Below are 12,533 nucleotides of genomic sequence, written 5' to 3' on the forward strand. Positions count from 1 at the left end.
CCTATGAAAACCACCCTTTTTCCTTTGTGTCCTTCCATCCAGATTCCGTGTGCTGCACCTCCAATGAGTACACCTATTTCATCACACTTTTTTAAGTCATCCAATGTATAATACCACCAACCTTATTTATTTATTACAAATTTAAATCTTTTTTTCCACTTCAAAGAAAAATAAAATTATGAATTTTATTTGCAATGCATTTTTATTTTTAATTAATCATTACATTTAAATTATTAATAATTTTAGTTTTTTAAATAAATTAATGTTAATAAACAAAATTGTTACCACATATTTTTAATAAAATATTTAAAATTAAATCTTAAATAAAATATTTTATATAAATTTATTTAAAATATTATCAAATTTGTTTTAATAAAAGTATTTTTATAATTTTAAATTAAATGAATATAAATATATTAAAAGAATTTAGGCTAATTTTTTTATAAAAATATGATAATTGTTCTTGATTGTTTCATCTACAATCTTTCAAAAACCTTTAACTAACCACCCAACGCCTTCTTTGCCCAGATTAATTTATGTGGAGACCTCTAGAAGGCATGGTAATAACAAAAATGAGGGGGTAAGTTGGAAATAAAATGCAAAAAATAATACTAAAATTTCCAGAGACGGGAGAGGCAGAGAGAAAAAGAGCGAGAGGGCGCCCTCTGAAGTCGACCTTGAGTGTACGCAGCGAGGGAGATTATTCCGTTTTCATTTTTGGTAATCTATCCCTTTTCTACGTTTACGATTTATCCTCCGTCGATTACCTTGCCTTTTTTCTGAATTGGATTTTTTTTGGCAGGTCTCGGGCTCGTGTTTGAATTTTTCGTTTCTTTGGATCTGGGTTGTGTTCTGGTGGTATATTGCATGAGGGTAGGGAGATATGAGGAATAGTTTATAAAAACCCGAAATCCACCCTGAATGGACTGGATTATGGGGTTTTGATTACTTTTCTTTTTCTTTTTCTTTTTCTTTTTCTTTTTTTTGGGAACGCTTCCATGTGTTGTTGGAACACTCCAGGGCGCACTAATAAAATTAGAATTGCATTACTGCTTGATCATGATACTGGTGTGAAGGTAGAAAATACTAAAGGGATGAATTGCTGCTCTATAATTAGTGAATGATGTCAAATCATATTATATTGATTAAAAAAAAAAAATCTTATGCTTTGTACTATCTCAGCAAAAATCCAGATCGTGCTGTACAAATTGATGAACAAACATGAGCGTTGAACCATTCAATAGGTATAATTTCCCTTTGAGCCAAATTTGTCAGATCAACTTGTTATTCTAATATGACTTTGATTCTCCAAAACAAGAATGTTGATTTAATTGTTTTTCTTGTTTCTTCTTTGTTTTGCCTTTTCGATAAATTTTTCACAGGTTGGTGAAGCTTGCAGCTAGAGCATTTTATGACGATATAACAACCAAAGGAGACAACCAGCCCAAGACTGGGAGGAGTGATAACCGGGGCATTGCTGTAGTGGTGCTTGATGCTCTCACAAGGTTTTACTATTTTACTAATTTGATTTCTGCATTTTGTTAGCAGGACATGGGCCTGGATTGGGATATAATATTCTGTTCTATGCAATTTATCAAAAAAAATAATATTCTGTTCTATGTTTGGTTCACTACCAGGGTAGATCTGGGATTGGAATATTTTATCCCACTAATAAAAATATGGAGGTTTGTGATATCTTTTGGAGTTAGGAACCTGCAAGCAGCAAAGCAATAACAAAATAAGCTTAAATGTGTTAAAGATCTCAATTCCAAACCTTGCAATAATGCGGTAATATACAAATGCTTTAAATGATAAATGATCGATGAGCTGGACAGTTTTGTGGGAATTAAATAGTGAAGACTTGGGTTTGTTGCTAACATGTGCTACATAATTATGAATCAGATCTTTGTTTCTCATGGATATCCTGATCAGAACATTATTGAAGAGCCCCCTTTCTTTGATGGGTAAAATTTTATTCGTTTGTTTATTGTTACTTGGGATTAAACCTGAAACCTCCAGTATGGCTACCTAAACAGCTAGCCACTTGAGTAAGTCGAATATGTAATATCATGGTTGTAAATCTGTATGTAAGATGATTAGTAGTCAGGATGTGATTCTAGCAAGAATTATCAGAATCCAAAGTCCATGTGCTCCAATATGATGCTTTTTCCACTATGCCTTTAATTGATTTTGTTAATTTGTTGGGTTTTTGTTGAGGGAGGAAGTAGTTTTTATTTTCCCTTTTTTTGTTTTGCCTCTATGTGCATGTTGTATGCATCCTGTGTACCCTTGTGCACTAGTTCTTTTGGCGCTTCTAATATATTTCTTGTTTGCCTATCAAAAAAATATGATGCTTTTTCCACTTGCTTGAGTGGCAGAATTGGCTCTTTTACAGGTTATGGTTTGTTATGACTTTTGTTTTCTTCTATCCTAGACGACAATGGGTTAGAGAAGAAGATTTGGCAAAGGACTTAAAGCTTCACTCAAAGCAGCTTCGTCGGACTCTACGATTTTTTGAAGAAGAAAAATTAGTTACCCGGGATCATAGGAGAGAGGTCAGTACTTTTGTGGTTAATGTTATTCACTCATGTACTTGTTACTTATTGCTACCACTTTTTCATAGTTATCTTGTTTACCTTTTTCTTTCTTACCATATTTTTTGCAAAACTTATCATGAGGATATCAATTGTCATGAAAAGCTATATCAAATGGCATGGTATCTATGTTATCTATTTAAAGTGGGCTACATTCTAGTCTATCCCATACACCGAAAATTAACCACATCCACTTGACTTTTTAAGAAAGGGACAAAATAGTATACTAGGCAATTCAATCTACCACTATAGCTATTCTATCTATCTCCCTCATGATGAAAGGCATATTTTTTTGAAGGGTGAGAAAAGTGCAAGAAAGGGACAAAGATTCCTTCATCAATAGAGCAAAAGGAAAAAAAACTAGGAAAACAAAATTAAAACCGATAAGCCTAAGCTTGTTATATCCAACACAAAGTTAAAACCGTTGGAAATATTGGATTGGGAGAAGGGCTAATTCTCTCTATCCTACAGATTCAGGAATGTGGAAGATGGGGTTGTCTGGGTGTTCCTGTCTGTGGTCCTTTCACCAAAGAGGAAAGGGAATGCTTGTGGGAAGAGTTTGGGGCCATTAGAGGAATTTGGGAAGATCCTTGGTGCTTAGGGGGTGATTTTAATATTACCCTCTTCCAAAGAGAAAGAAGCAGACAAGGGAGAATAACCTCAATGATGAGGAGGTTTGCTCAAATTATCGACGAGTTAGGACTGGTGGATCTTCCACTGTAAGGGGAAGTGTTTACTTGGAGCGGGGGTCTTAACAATCAATCCTGGGCTAGATTAGACAGGTTTCTTGTGTCTCCTAGTTGGTTAGATCATTTCAGTGGCGTGCTCCAAAGCAGACTACCTCGGCCTATCTCCGATCGCTTCCTTGTCCTTCTAGAGGGTGGCGGGCTAAGAAGAGGTCCCTCTCCTTTTAGGTTCGAAAACATGTGGCTTAAGGTTGAGGGCTTTATAGATCTTATCCGAAGTTGGTGGAGGGGGATTGAGGTTAGAGACACTGTTAGCTTTAGATTGGCTACAAAGATGAAGGGGATCAAACAAAAACTAAAAGTTTGGAATAGAGAGGTTTTTGGGAGTTTGGAGTGCAATAAAGTTTCAGCTCTACAGCAGGTGGAATTTTGGGACCGGATGGAAAGTGAGAGAAGTCTGTCATTGGAGGAAACAGAATTAAAAAAGGAAGCAAAGGAAAGTTATAAAAAATGGGTACTCATGGAAGAAACCCATTGGAGACAACTCTCAAGGGAGATATGGCAAAGGGAAGGAGATAAAAATATGGGTTTTTTCCATCGTATGATAAACGCCCATTGTAGAAATAACTCCCTGGACAGAATTAAAATTAATGGGGTGTGGCTTTCAGAGGAGCAGGAAGTGAGGGAAGGGGTTGCTAATGCCTACCAGCAGATGCTTTCTGAAGATTCGAGTTGGAAGGCGGATATTGGGAGGCTACAATTAGAACAAATCAACCAGCAAGAAGCAGAGAATCTGGAGATCCCTTTTTTTGAGATTGAGGTTCATTCGACTTTGATGGAGATGAATGGGGACAAAGCCTCTAGGCCGGATGGCTTTACTATGGCGTTTTGGCAAAGCTGTTGGGATTTCGTTAAAGAGGAGATTCTGGAAATGTTTAAGGAGTTCCATGAGCATATCTCTTTTCTCAAGAGTCTCAGTAATACTTTCCTGGTTCTGATTCCTAAGAAAGGTGGGGTTGAGGATCTTGGAGATTTTAGACCCATTAGCCTTTTGGGGGGGCTATATAAACTGCTCGCTAAAGTGTTAGCTAACAGACTCAAGAGAGAGTTAGGTAAAGTGGCATCCCTAGCCCAGAATACCTTTGTGTTGGGAAGACAAATTCTTGATGCTTCATTAATTGCAAATGAAGTGATAGACTCGTGGTAGAAAAGAAAAGAGAAAGGGCTCATATGCAAATTGGATATTGAGAAAGCGTATGACAACATTAACTGACAATTTTTGTTGAAGGCCTTACAAAAAATTGGATTTGGATCACAGTGGTTGGGTTGGATGTGGAGTTGTTTATCTTCAGCCAAGTTTTCAGTCCTGGTTAATGGGGTGCCAGCTGGCTTTTTCCCAAGTACTAAGGGGTTTCGCCAAAGAGATCCCCTATCTCCTTACCTCTTTGTATTGGGAATGGAAGTGCTAGATGCTCTTATTAGGAGGGCTGTTGCTGGGGGTTTCCTTTCAGGGTGTAGTATTCGGGGTGGTAGAAGGCCACCCTGAATATTTCTCATTTATTCTTTGCTGATGACACAGTTGTGTTCTGTGAGGCTAATAAAGAACACCTAACTCACTTAAGCTGGATTTTATTCTGGTTTGAAGCTGCTTTAGGTCTAAGAATTAATTTGGCCAAAAGTGAAATCATCCCAATTGGTGTGGTGGAGGAGATCGATGAGTTGGCAACGGAGTTAGGGTGTAGGGTGGGCTTTTTGCCTTCTCAATATCTGGGTCTGCCTTTAAGGGCTCCTAACAAGGCTCATTCTGTGTGGGATGGGGTGAAAGAGAGAATGAGGAGGAGACTTGCGCTGTGGAAATGACAATATATTTCCAAAGGTGGGAGAATCACTCTCATAAAGAGCACTTTGGCTAGTATGCCAAATCTATCAAATGTCTCTTTTCCAGATGCCTAAGACCGTTGCTAGAAGGTTAGAAAAAGTGCAAAGAGATTTTCTTTGGGGAGGGGGAAACTTGGAAAGGAAAGTTCATCTAGTTAATTGGGAGGTGGTTTGTGCGGACAAGAATAAGGGTGGGCTAGGGTTAAGGAAGCTAGCACCCTTGACAAAGCCTTGCTTGGTAAATGGATTTGGAGGTTTGCTTTTGATAAAGACAATCTTTGGAAACAAGTGATAATGGCGAAATATGGGCAAGAAGGTCATGGTTGGAGGACAAAGAAGGCTAATGGGGCGTTCGGAGTTGGGGTTTGGAAGGAAATTTTGAAGAAAACTAATTGGTGTTGGGATAACATGGTGCTCATAGCTAGGAAGGGCACCAAAATCAGATTATGGACTGATGTTTGGTGCATTGGTACAACGCTGTCCCAAAACTTCCCTCATCTATTTGCTATGGCTTCTCATAGGAATGCTACGGTGAAGGAGATGTGGAATCAAAATTTTGGTCAAGGGGGTTGAAATCTAAGATTTTTGAGGGATTTTAATGATTGAGAGTTGGATATGGTAGGGGACTTGCTCTTGTTTTGAGAGGTCATAGACCCTCTTTGGAGGAAGACTCAATTTTTTGGAAGAGAGGAAGAAACAAATAGTTTAGGGTCAAAGAAGCGTACAACTTGTTGGCCAAGCCCAATGACACTGCTTTTCCGTCAAGTTGTATTTGGGTGGATAAAGTTCCAACCAAGGTTGCGTTCTTTGCTTGGGAGGCTACGTGGGGGAGGGTGCTTATTCTTGACAGGCTTCAGAAAAGAGGATGGCAACTCTCTAATTGTTGTTTTTTGTGTGAAGAAGAAACTGTAAATCATATTCTTATACACTGTATAGTGGTTAGAGTCCTGTGGAATATCGTCCTTGGGTTATCAGGTGTGCGGTGGGTCTTTCCAAAAACTGTAAATGAGGTCTTAATTAGTTGGAGGGGCCCTTTTGTGGGGAAGAAAAGGAAAAAGATATGGAAATCCATACTGTTGTGTATTTTTTGGACAGTTTGGAAGGAGATGAATAGATTAGCTTTTAGGGGGGTTGTGTTAGATATTCAGAAACTTAAGAATTTTTTTGTTTGTAATTTATGGAGCTGGACTAGATTGTATATTGGAGAGGAGTCTATCCCTTATAGGCTTCTTGGAGTGGTTAGCTTCCAATTAAGGGGTGGTGAGGCTCTGATGGCTTTCTTTTTTGCTTGAGAGGTGTTAGTTGCCTTGTACACCCCCTATATGCTTTGTGGCTTTTCGCCTCTGTTTTAATACAATTATGATTTACTTATAAAAAAAAAAAAATATCCAACTCAAAGTGGGTTAATATATTACTCCTTTTTACTGCTTTCTTTGCATCTTGCATATGTTTTTTTGCTTCCTATAAAGAATGTCTTCTTTTCCTAATGAGAGACATTGAGCATTAACATTTTCAAATTTCTTTTCCTTGAAGTTGTTTTTTCCACCTTCTATTCAAGTTATTCTATGGTTGTCTTTGCCAAACTAATTTTATCTAAAAGCTTTTTTTTTTTCATAGGCAAACACACAGAAAAGAAACATATTAGAAAAGGGCACCTTGAGGCTAACCCAAAAGCATACAAGGGGTATACAAGAGGCGCCAAAAGGCACAAAAAAGAAGAGGGGATACAAAACCAACCCTCAACTAGCACCTAGCCAATAAAAAAAAACTGAGTAAAGGAAGAGGTCCTTCATTTACAACCGACTTAGTCCACAACCAAAGATTACATACGAAAGAATTTTTCAACCTATGAATCGAAAGTTTCTCATTATCAAAAGCAATCCTATTTCTTTCCTTCCAAACCGCCCAAAAAATACACAAAGGGGCTACCTTCCACACCTTTCTACACTTCTTGCCTATGTTAAAGCCACACCATCCAAAAAGGGTATCTCTAACCGAAAAAGGAAGGACCCAAGTAACGCCAAAAAGAGCAAACAATAACTCCCATAAACCTCTTGCCCTAGAGCACTGAATAAGAATATGATCAATTGTCTCTTCTTCCTCATAGCAAAGGAAGCATCTATTAGCTAGAGACTGACCCCTCTTTTTAAGTTGATCCAAAGTTAGCACCTTACCCCAAGATGCTTCCCAAGCAAAAAAACTCACTTTGGTAGGCACACAAGGATTCAAAATAATACTATTAGGGAATTAAACAACTCTTCTTGAAGTTAGAGCACTGTAAAGAGATTTAACTAAGAAAATCTCATCCTTAGTCTCTTTCCACAGCATTCTATCTTCCAAAAGCGGATTAAGCCTCCTTCCCCGGATTAACAAAAGTAATCTCTCCACCTCCTCCACCTCTCAATTATTAAAGGGCCTAGAGAACCTAGGGCTCCAAACCCCTTCTCCTCCCGAATGATCTCACAACTCCACTAACCAAGCCTCTTTATAAGACGCAAAAACATACAAAGAGGGAAAGGAATTACAGAGGGCGAAGTTCCCACACCAATTATCTTTCCAAAATTTCACACTTGTACCATTCCCCACAGAGAAAACAACTTTGTTTTGCAAAAGAGCGCCTTCTTTCCTTATTTCCTTCCAAAAGCCTACTCCAAAACCCTCCTTAACTTCTCTAGTCAACCAACCCCCTTCTTCCTCCCCGAACTTCCTACTAATGACATGCCTGAAGTCTCCCTTTCATTCGCAAAGCGCCAGTTCCACTTACATAAAAGGGCCCTAGTGAGAGTAAACAGACGTTTAACTCCCAAGCCACCCTTTCTTTTGTCCAAACAAACGGTATCCCATTTTACTAGATGAGGCTTCCTCTCCAAAGCTCCCCCTTGCCACAAAAAGTTCCTTTGAATTTTTTCCAATCTTAAACTAATCACTCTTGGCATTCATAGTAAAGACATCAAGTATATGGGCATACTTGACAAAGTGCTACGAATTAGAGTAATTCTCCCGCCTTTGGAGATAAAATGCCTTTTCCACATGGCAAGCCTTTTCCAAAATCTATCTTCCACCCCATCCCAAACGGCCATGGACTTGTGATTTGCCCCCAAAGGGATCCTTAAGTAAGAAGTTGGCAACCTTCCCACTTTACAACCAACCTCAAGAGCCAAAACCCCCATATTCTCTACTTTCCCAACCGGCAAAATTTCGCTCTTATCCAAATTGATTCTCAAACCTGATATGACTTCAAACCACATCAACAACCAGCTTAAGTAAGCCATGTGATCTTGGGAAGCTTCACAAAAAACTAAAGTATCATCAGCGAATAGCAAATGAGATACCAAAGCCTTGTCTCCACTTCTTCCTTGTATCCTGCAACCTGAAAGAAACCCCCCTCCCTCACTACTCTAAGGATGAGCCTACTAAGAGCCTCCATCCCAATCACAAAAAGGTAGGGAGAAAGTGGATCCCCCTAACGCAGCCCCCTTGAACTGTTGAAGAAACCCGCCGGAGTGCCATTGATCAAGACAGAAAATGTTGCTGTGGAAATGCACCAGGAAATCCAACCGGTCCACTTCTCCCCAAAACCCATACTTTGCAATACAAACAGCAAAAAATTCCAGTTCAAGTGATCGTATGTCTTCTCTATATCCAGCTTGCACAACACTCTACTCTCATTTCGCTTCAGCAATGAGTCTATTGCCTCATTGGCAGTTAGGGCAACATCAAGAATTTGTCTTCCTTCAACAAAAGCGTTTTGAGCTGAAGACACCACCTTTCCCACTACCTTCTTAAGCCTATTAACTAACATTTTTGCCAATAGTTTATACAATCTTCCCACCAAACTAATCGGTCTAAAATCTCTAAGGTCCTCCGCGCCCGCTTTTTTTGGGATTAGGTCCTTCCTCTTCTGCACTCATTAAGAAATCTGATCATATTGAAATCTCCTCCAATACACCAAGGGTCATTCCAAAGCCCGCAGATGGCCCCTAACTCTTCCCAAAAAAATTCTCTATATCTTTTCATAGTAGGACCATACACTCCTGAAAAAATCCATCTGAAACCATCTTCACAATTCTTGAACCGATAGGAAATGGAGAAAAGACCCACCTCCATTCCCACTAGCTCCAACACTCTATTATCCCAGAAAACTACCACCCCTCCAGTTGCACCCCTAGCATTCAATGCTCCCCACTCCTAGGCTTCGCACCACCCCTAAAGACATCTCTGTCATTTTAGTCTCCTGCAGGCAAACCAAATCCACTTTTTGGGAATTAATTAAGGCTTTAATTAATTTCCTCTTATTTCTATCATTTACCCCTTGAACATTCCAAGATAAATTCTTAATCTTCATTTAAAACACAAAGCTCTATCCCTTCCTCTTATGTCCAAACCTTTCTTTCTACTCTCTCCATCGTAATTAATCGAACATTCTAACTTTTTTACTTCCCACTCAAACCTAGTCATTCCTAGAGTTTCCTTTTTCTTACATTAATCTCTTTTGGTTTTCAATCTTTGAAGCAATTTTAGGATTTCCCCTTCAACACCTTCTGTCGTGAACCCCAAAGACTTACTGAACTTTACCAAGCTTCTTTCATCCCAACTAGTGCCAGGAACCTCTCTTTCTTGCAGTTCCTCAATAGCCTCCGGCTTATTACCCATAGACTTTTCCCCCTCTGTGTTCATCACCCACGGACTACCATCAATCAACACAGCGCACAACGGAGCCTGAAAACCAACGCCTTCAACAGCGTCTTCCAATCCATAAACAACTCCCACCACAAGAGCCCGATCACACCCTGAAGAAGTAGAAGAAGAGAAGATGTCCTGATCGCCCCCAAAGATAGCGGGAAAGGACTCATACCTGGATGCCTCGGCTGTCAACGCTTCGTCGGTCAACAACGCTCTAGCATTCACCAAGAAAGCTTCTAAAACCCTCCAATCCCCTCCGTGATATCAGGCGACCCCCGCATCCTCACTAACTTGAGCGCGCGACAAATCCTCTGTAGCCCTGACTTCCATCTCCGCGACCTCAGGATGAGAATGAGCCCTGACTCCTTTTATCTCCTCTATCCCAGGCCCAAAGCCCAATCCGGGCTTATCCAAAAGCTTATACCTAGGTGTAAAATAGGAGCCTTCTAATGGATAGTGGTTAGCGAATAGGTTAATGCCAAAGCATTGATGGAAATTGGGATGCCTCATAATCTTCTCAGTTTTGATTTCTTCACTTAATTAGAAAATTGGGATTCCTCATAAACTTCACTATCCTTCCATTTCCGTTCTCAAAATAAGTACTTTTAAAATCACCCTACCCTCTCCTTGTTGCTTTCCATATCTAAACTTTGTCTCCTACCCTTACCTCATGGGATCAACCCCCCTGCCTTCCAATACTTTGTTATTTTAAGTACTTCTATAGGGTGACAAATAGAAGGAGAAATAGGAAGTTCACCAAATCATTGGTGAATGAAGAAGGGGCAACTCTAGATAATCTTGAAAGCATATTGAAGGAGATAGTATAATTTATTGTAAAGTTGCATCTAGACCCCTGAGAGACTCTTGGAGGTTAGAAGGAGTAGATTGATTTCCCGTTTTGGTGGAGAAAGCTAATTGGTTAGATTGTCCCTCGTTAAATAAGTAGTCCAAAAAGTAGTCTCTTAGCTACATAAGGAAAAGACTTTAAGTCAAAATGATTTCTCCATAGTTGTGTTTTAGAAGTGTTGAGATGTGGTTAAAGAGAATTTACAAAGAGTGTTCATTGAGTTTCACAATAACAAGGTAATAAACCAAAGTACCAATGCTAACTTTATAGTTCTTGTGTCAAAGAGGATTTACACTAACAAAATTTTGGACTTTAAACCAATGAGCTTGATTACAAATTTGTATAGGATCATAGTTAAAGTCTTATTAGGTCATATCCAAGGAATCTTTTAGGAAATCATTCATCTATCTCAAGGAGCTTTTGTTGAGGGGAGGTAAATTTAGATTTAGTACTGATAGACAATGAAATGATGGATGAGAAAAGATGATTAGGAGGAGGATGGAGTAGTTTTCAAGATTGATTTTGGAAAGGTCTATGGTCATATGGAGTGGGGTTTTCTAGATCAAGCACTAGAAAGGAAGGGGTTTAGTTTTAGATGGAGGTCTTGGATTAAGGCTTGTTTATCCTCAACAAATTATGAAGTCATGGTGAATGGTAGTGCCAGCAAGGAGATCCTCTTTTCCCATTTTCTATTTACCATAGCAGTCGATGTCTTAAGTAGGATGATGTTGATTGTAAGGGCAAGAGGTCTCTTGGAAGGTTTCCTAATAAGGAGTAAAGCAAAGTTGTCTCACTTACAATTTGCAAATGACATCATTTTCTTTTTAAGAGTCAACATGGAAGAATTGCAAAACGTTAGACTTATCTTGATAGTCTTTCGACGCATTTCAAGACTTAAGATCAATGTAAACAAGAACACTTTATCTATTATCAATATGAGTTAGGATTAGATTTTGAGACTAGCTTCAATGCTCGAATATAAAGTTTCTCAATGACCCTTATTGTAATTGGGTCTTCCTCTAAGGAGGAACCTAAAGACTAGTGTTTTTAAGGATACAATGGTAGACAAAGTATCACAAAGATTGGATGGATGATAAAAAGGCCTTTTTGTCTTTAAGTGGATGAATAAACCTAATTCAATATCCAAAAAAAAACCAAACCTAATTTAGTATTGCTTGCCTCACATTCCTTTTTTCTTCCTTTCTCTACACAAGATTGTATTCATAATGGCGACAAAGATTGAGAAAATGTAAAGGGATTTTCTATGGTTAGAAATTAGGGAGGGAAAGAGAGATCATCTAATTATTGGGACTTTATGTGCAAGCCCAAAGATTTCTTTAAGCAATAAGGCTCTCTTAGGGAAATGACTTTGGAGGTATCCTAGGAAAAGTGATGCTTTTGGCATAAGGTAATATTGAGTATCCATGGGACTCATCCTAATGGTTGGGATGCGAATATTCTAGTCAGGTGGTCACATTGGTGCACTTGGAAGGTCATTACATAGGTTTTCCAGAATTTCTTAGGTCATTCTTGTCATTTAGTGGGGGATGGGATAAAAGATTTGCTTTTAGGAAGACTTGTAGTGAAAGGGTCAACCTCTAGACTCTCAATTTCCAAATCATTTCAAAGTTGTGATTGTTCGATTCATCTATTCTTGGTACCTCCTTTCCTTTTTCTCAAAACCTTATCATCCACCATAACCTCACCAATGTGGAGATAGAAGACTTGGAAAGATTCATGTCCTCTATATCTTGTGTGCACTTGATTTAGCTTGTCACGAATAAGAAAGCTTGGTTATTATTTTGTTTAGTCATATTTATAGTAAAATACCTCCTTTTAGCCTTA

The 12,533-nt window shown here is 38.8% G+C and overlaps 1 protein-coding gene across 2 annotated transcripts in view; it reads left to right on the forward strand.

The window, feature by feature from the left end:
- The first annotated feature begins 598 nt into the window (after window positions 1-598).
- The window catches only part of LOC117924558 (general transcription factor IIE subunit 1-like), a 28,672-nt gene continuing 16,737 nt past the window's right edge, over window positions 599-12,533 (forward strand). Inside the window, exons 1-5 of one of the 2 annotated variants that reach the window (XM_034843211.1) lie at window positions 599-720; window positions 803-1,076; window positions 1,183-1,244; window positions 1,383-1,505; window positions 2,435-2,555. In XM_034843211.1, the coding sequence (XP_034699102.1) occupies window positions 1,222-1,244; window positions 1,383-1,505; window positions 2,435-2,555 (267 nt within the window). In that variant the 5' untranslated portion in view covers window positions 599-720; window positions 803-1,076; window positions 1,183-1,221. The remainder of the gene's footprint in view (window positions 721-802; window positions 1,077-1,182; window positions 1,245-1,382; window positions 1,506-2,434; window positions 2,556-12,533) is intronic. The other variant, XM_034843210.1, reaches the window with a different exon arrangement.

Source organism: Vitis riparia, chromosome 11 (genome assembly GCF_004353265.1).
Source record: "Vitis riparia cultivar Riparia Gloire de Montpellier isolate 1030 chromosome 11, EGFV_Vit.rip_1.0, whole genome shotgun sequence".
Taxonomy (NCBI): Eukaryota; Viridiplantae; Streptophyta; class Magnoliopsida; order Vitales; family Vitaceae; genus Vitis; species Vitis riparia.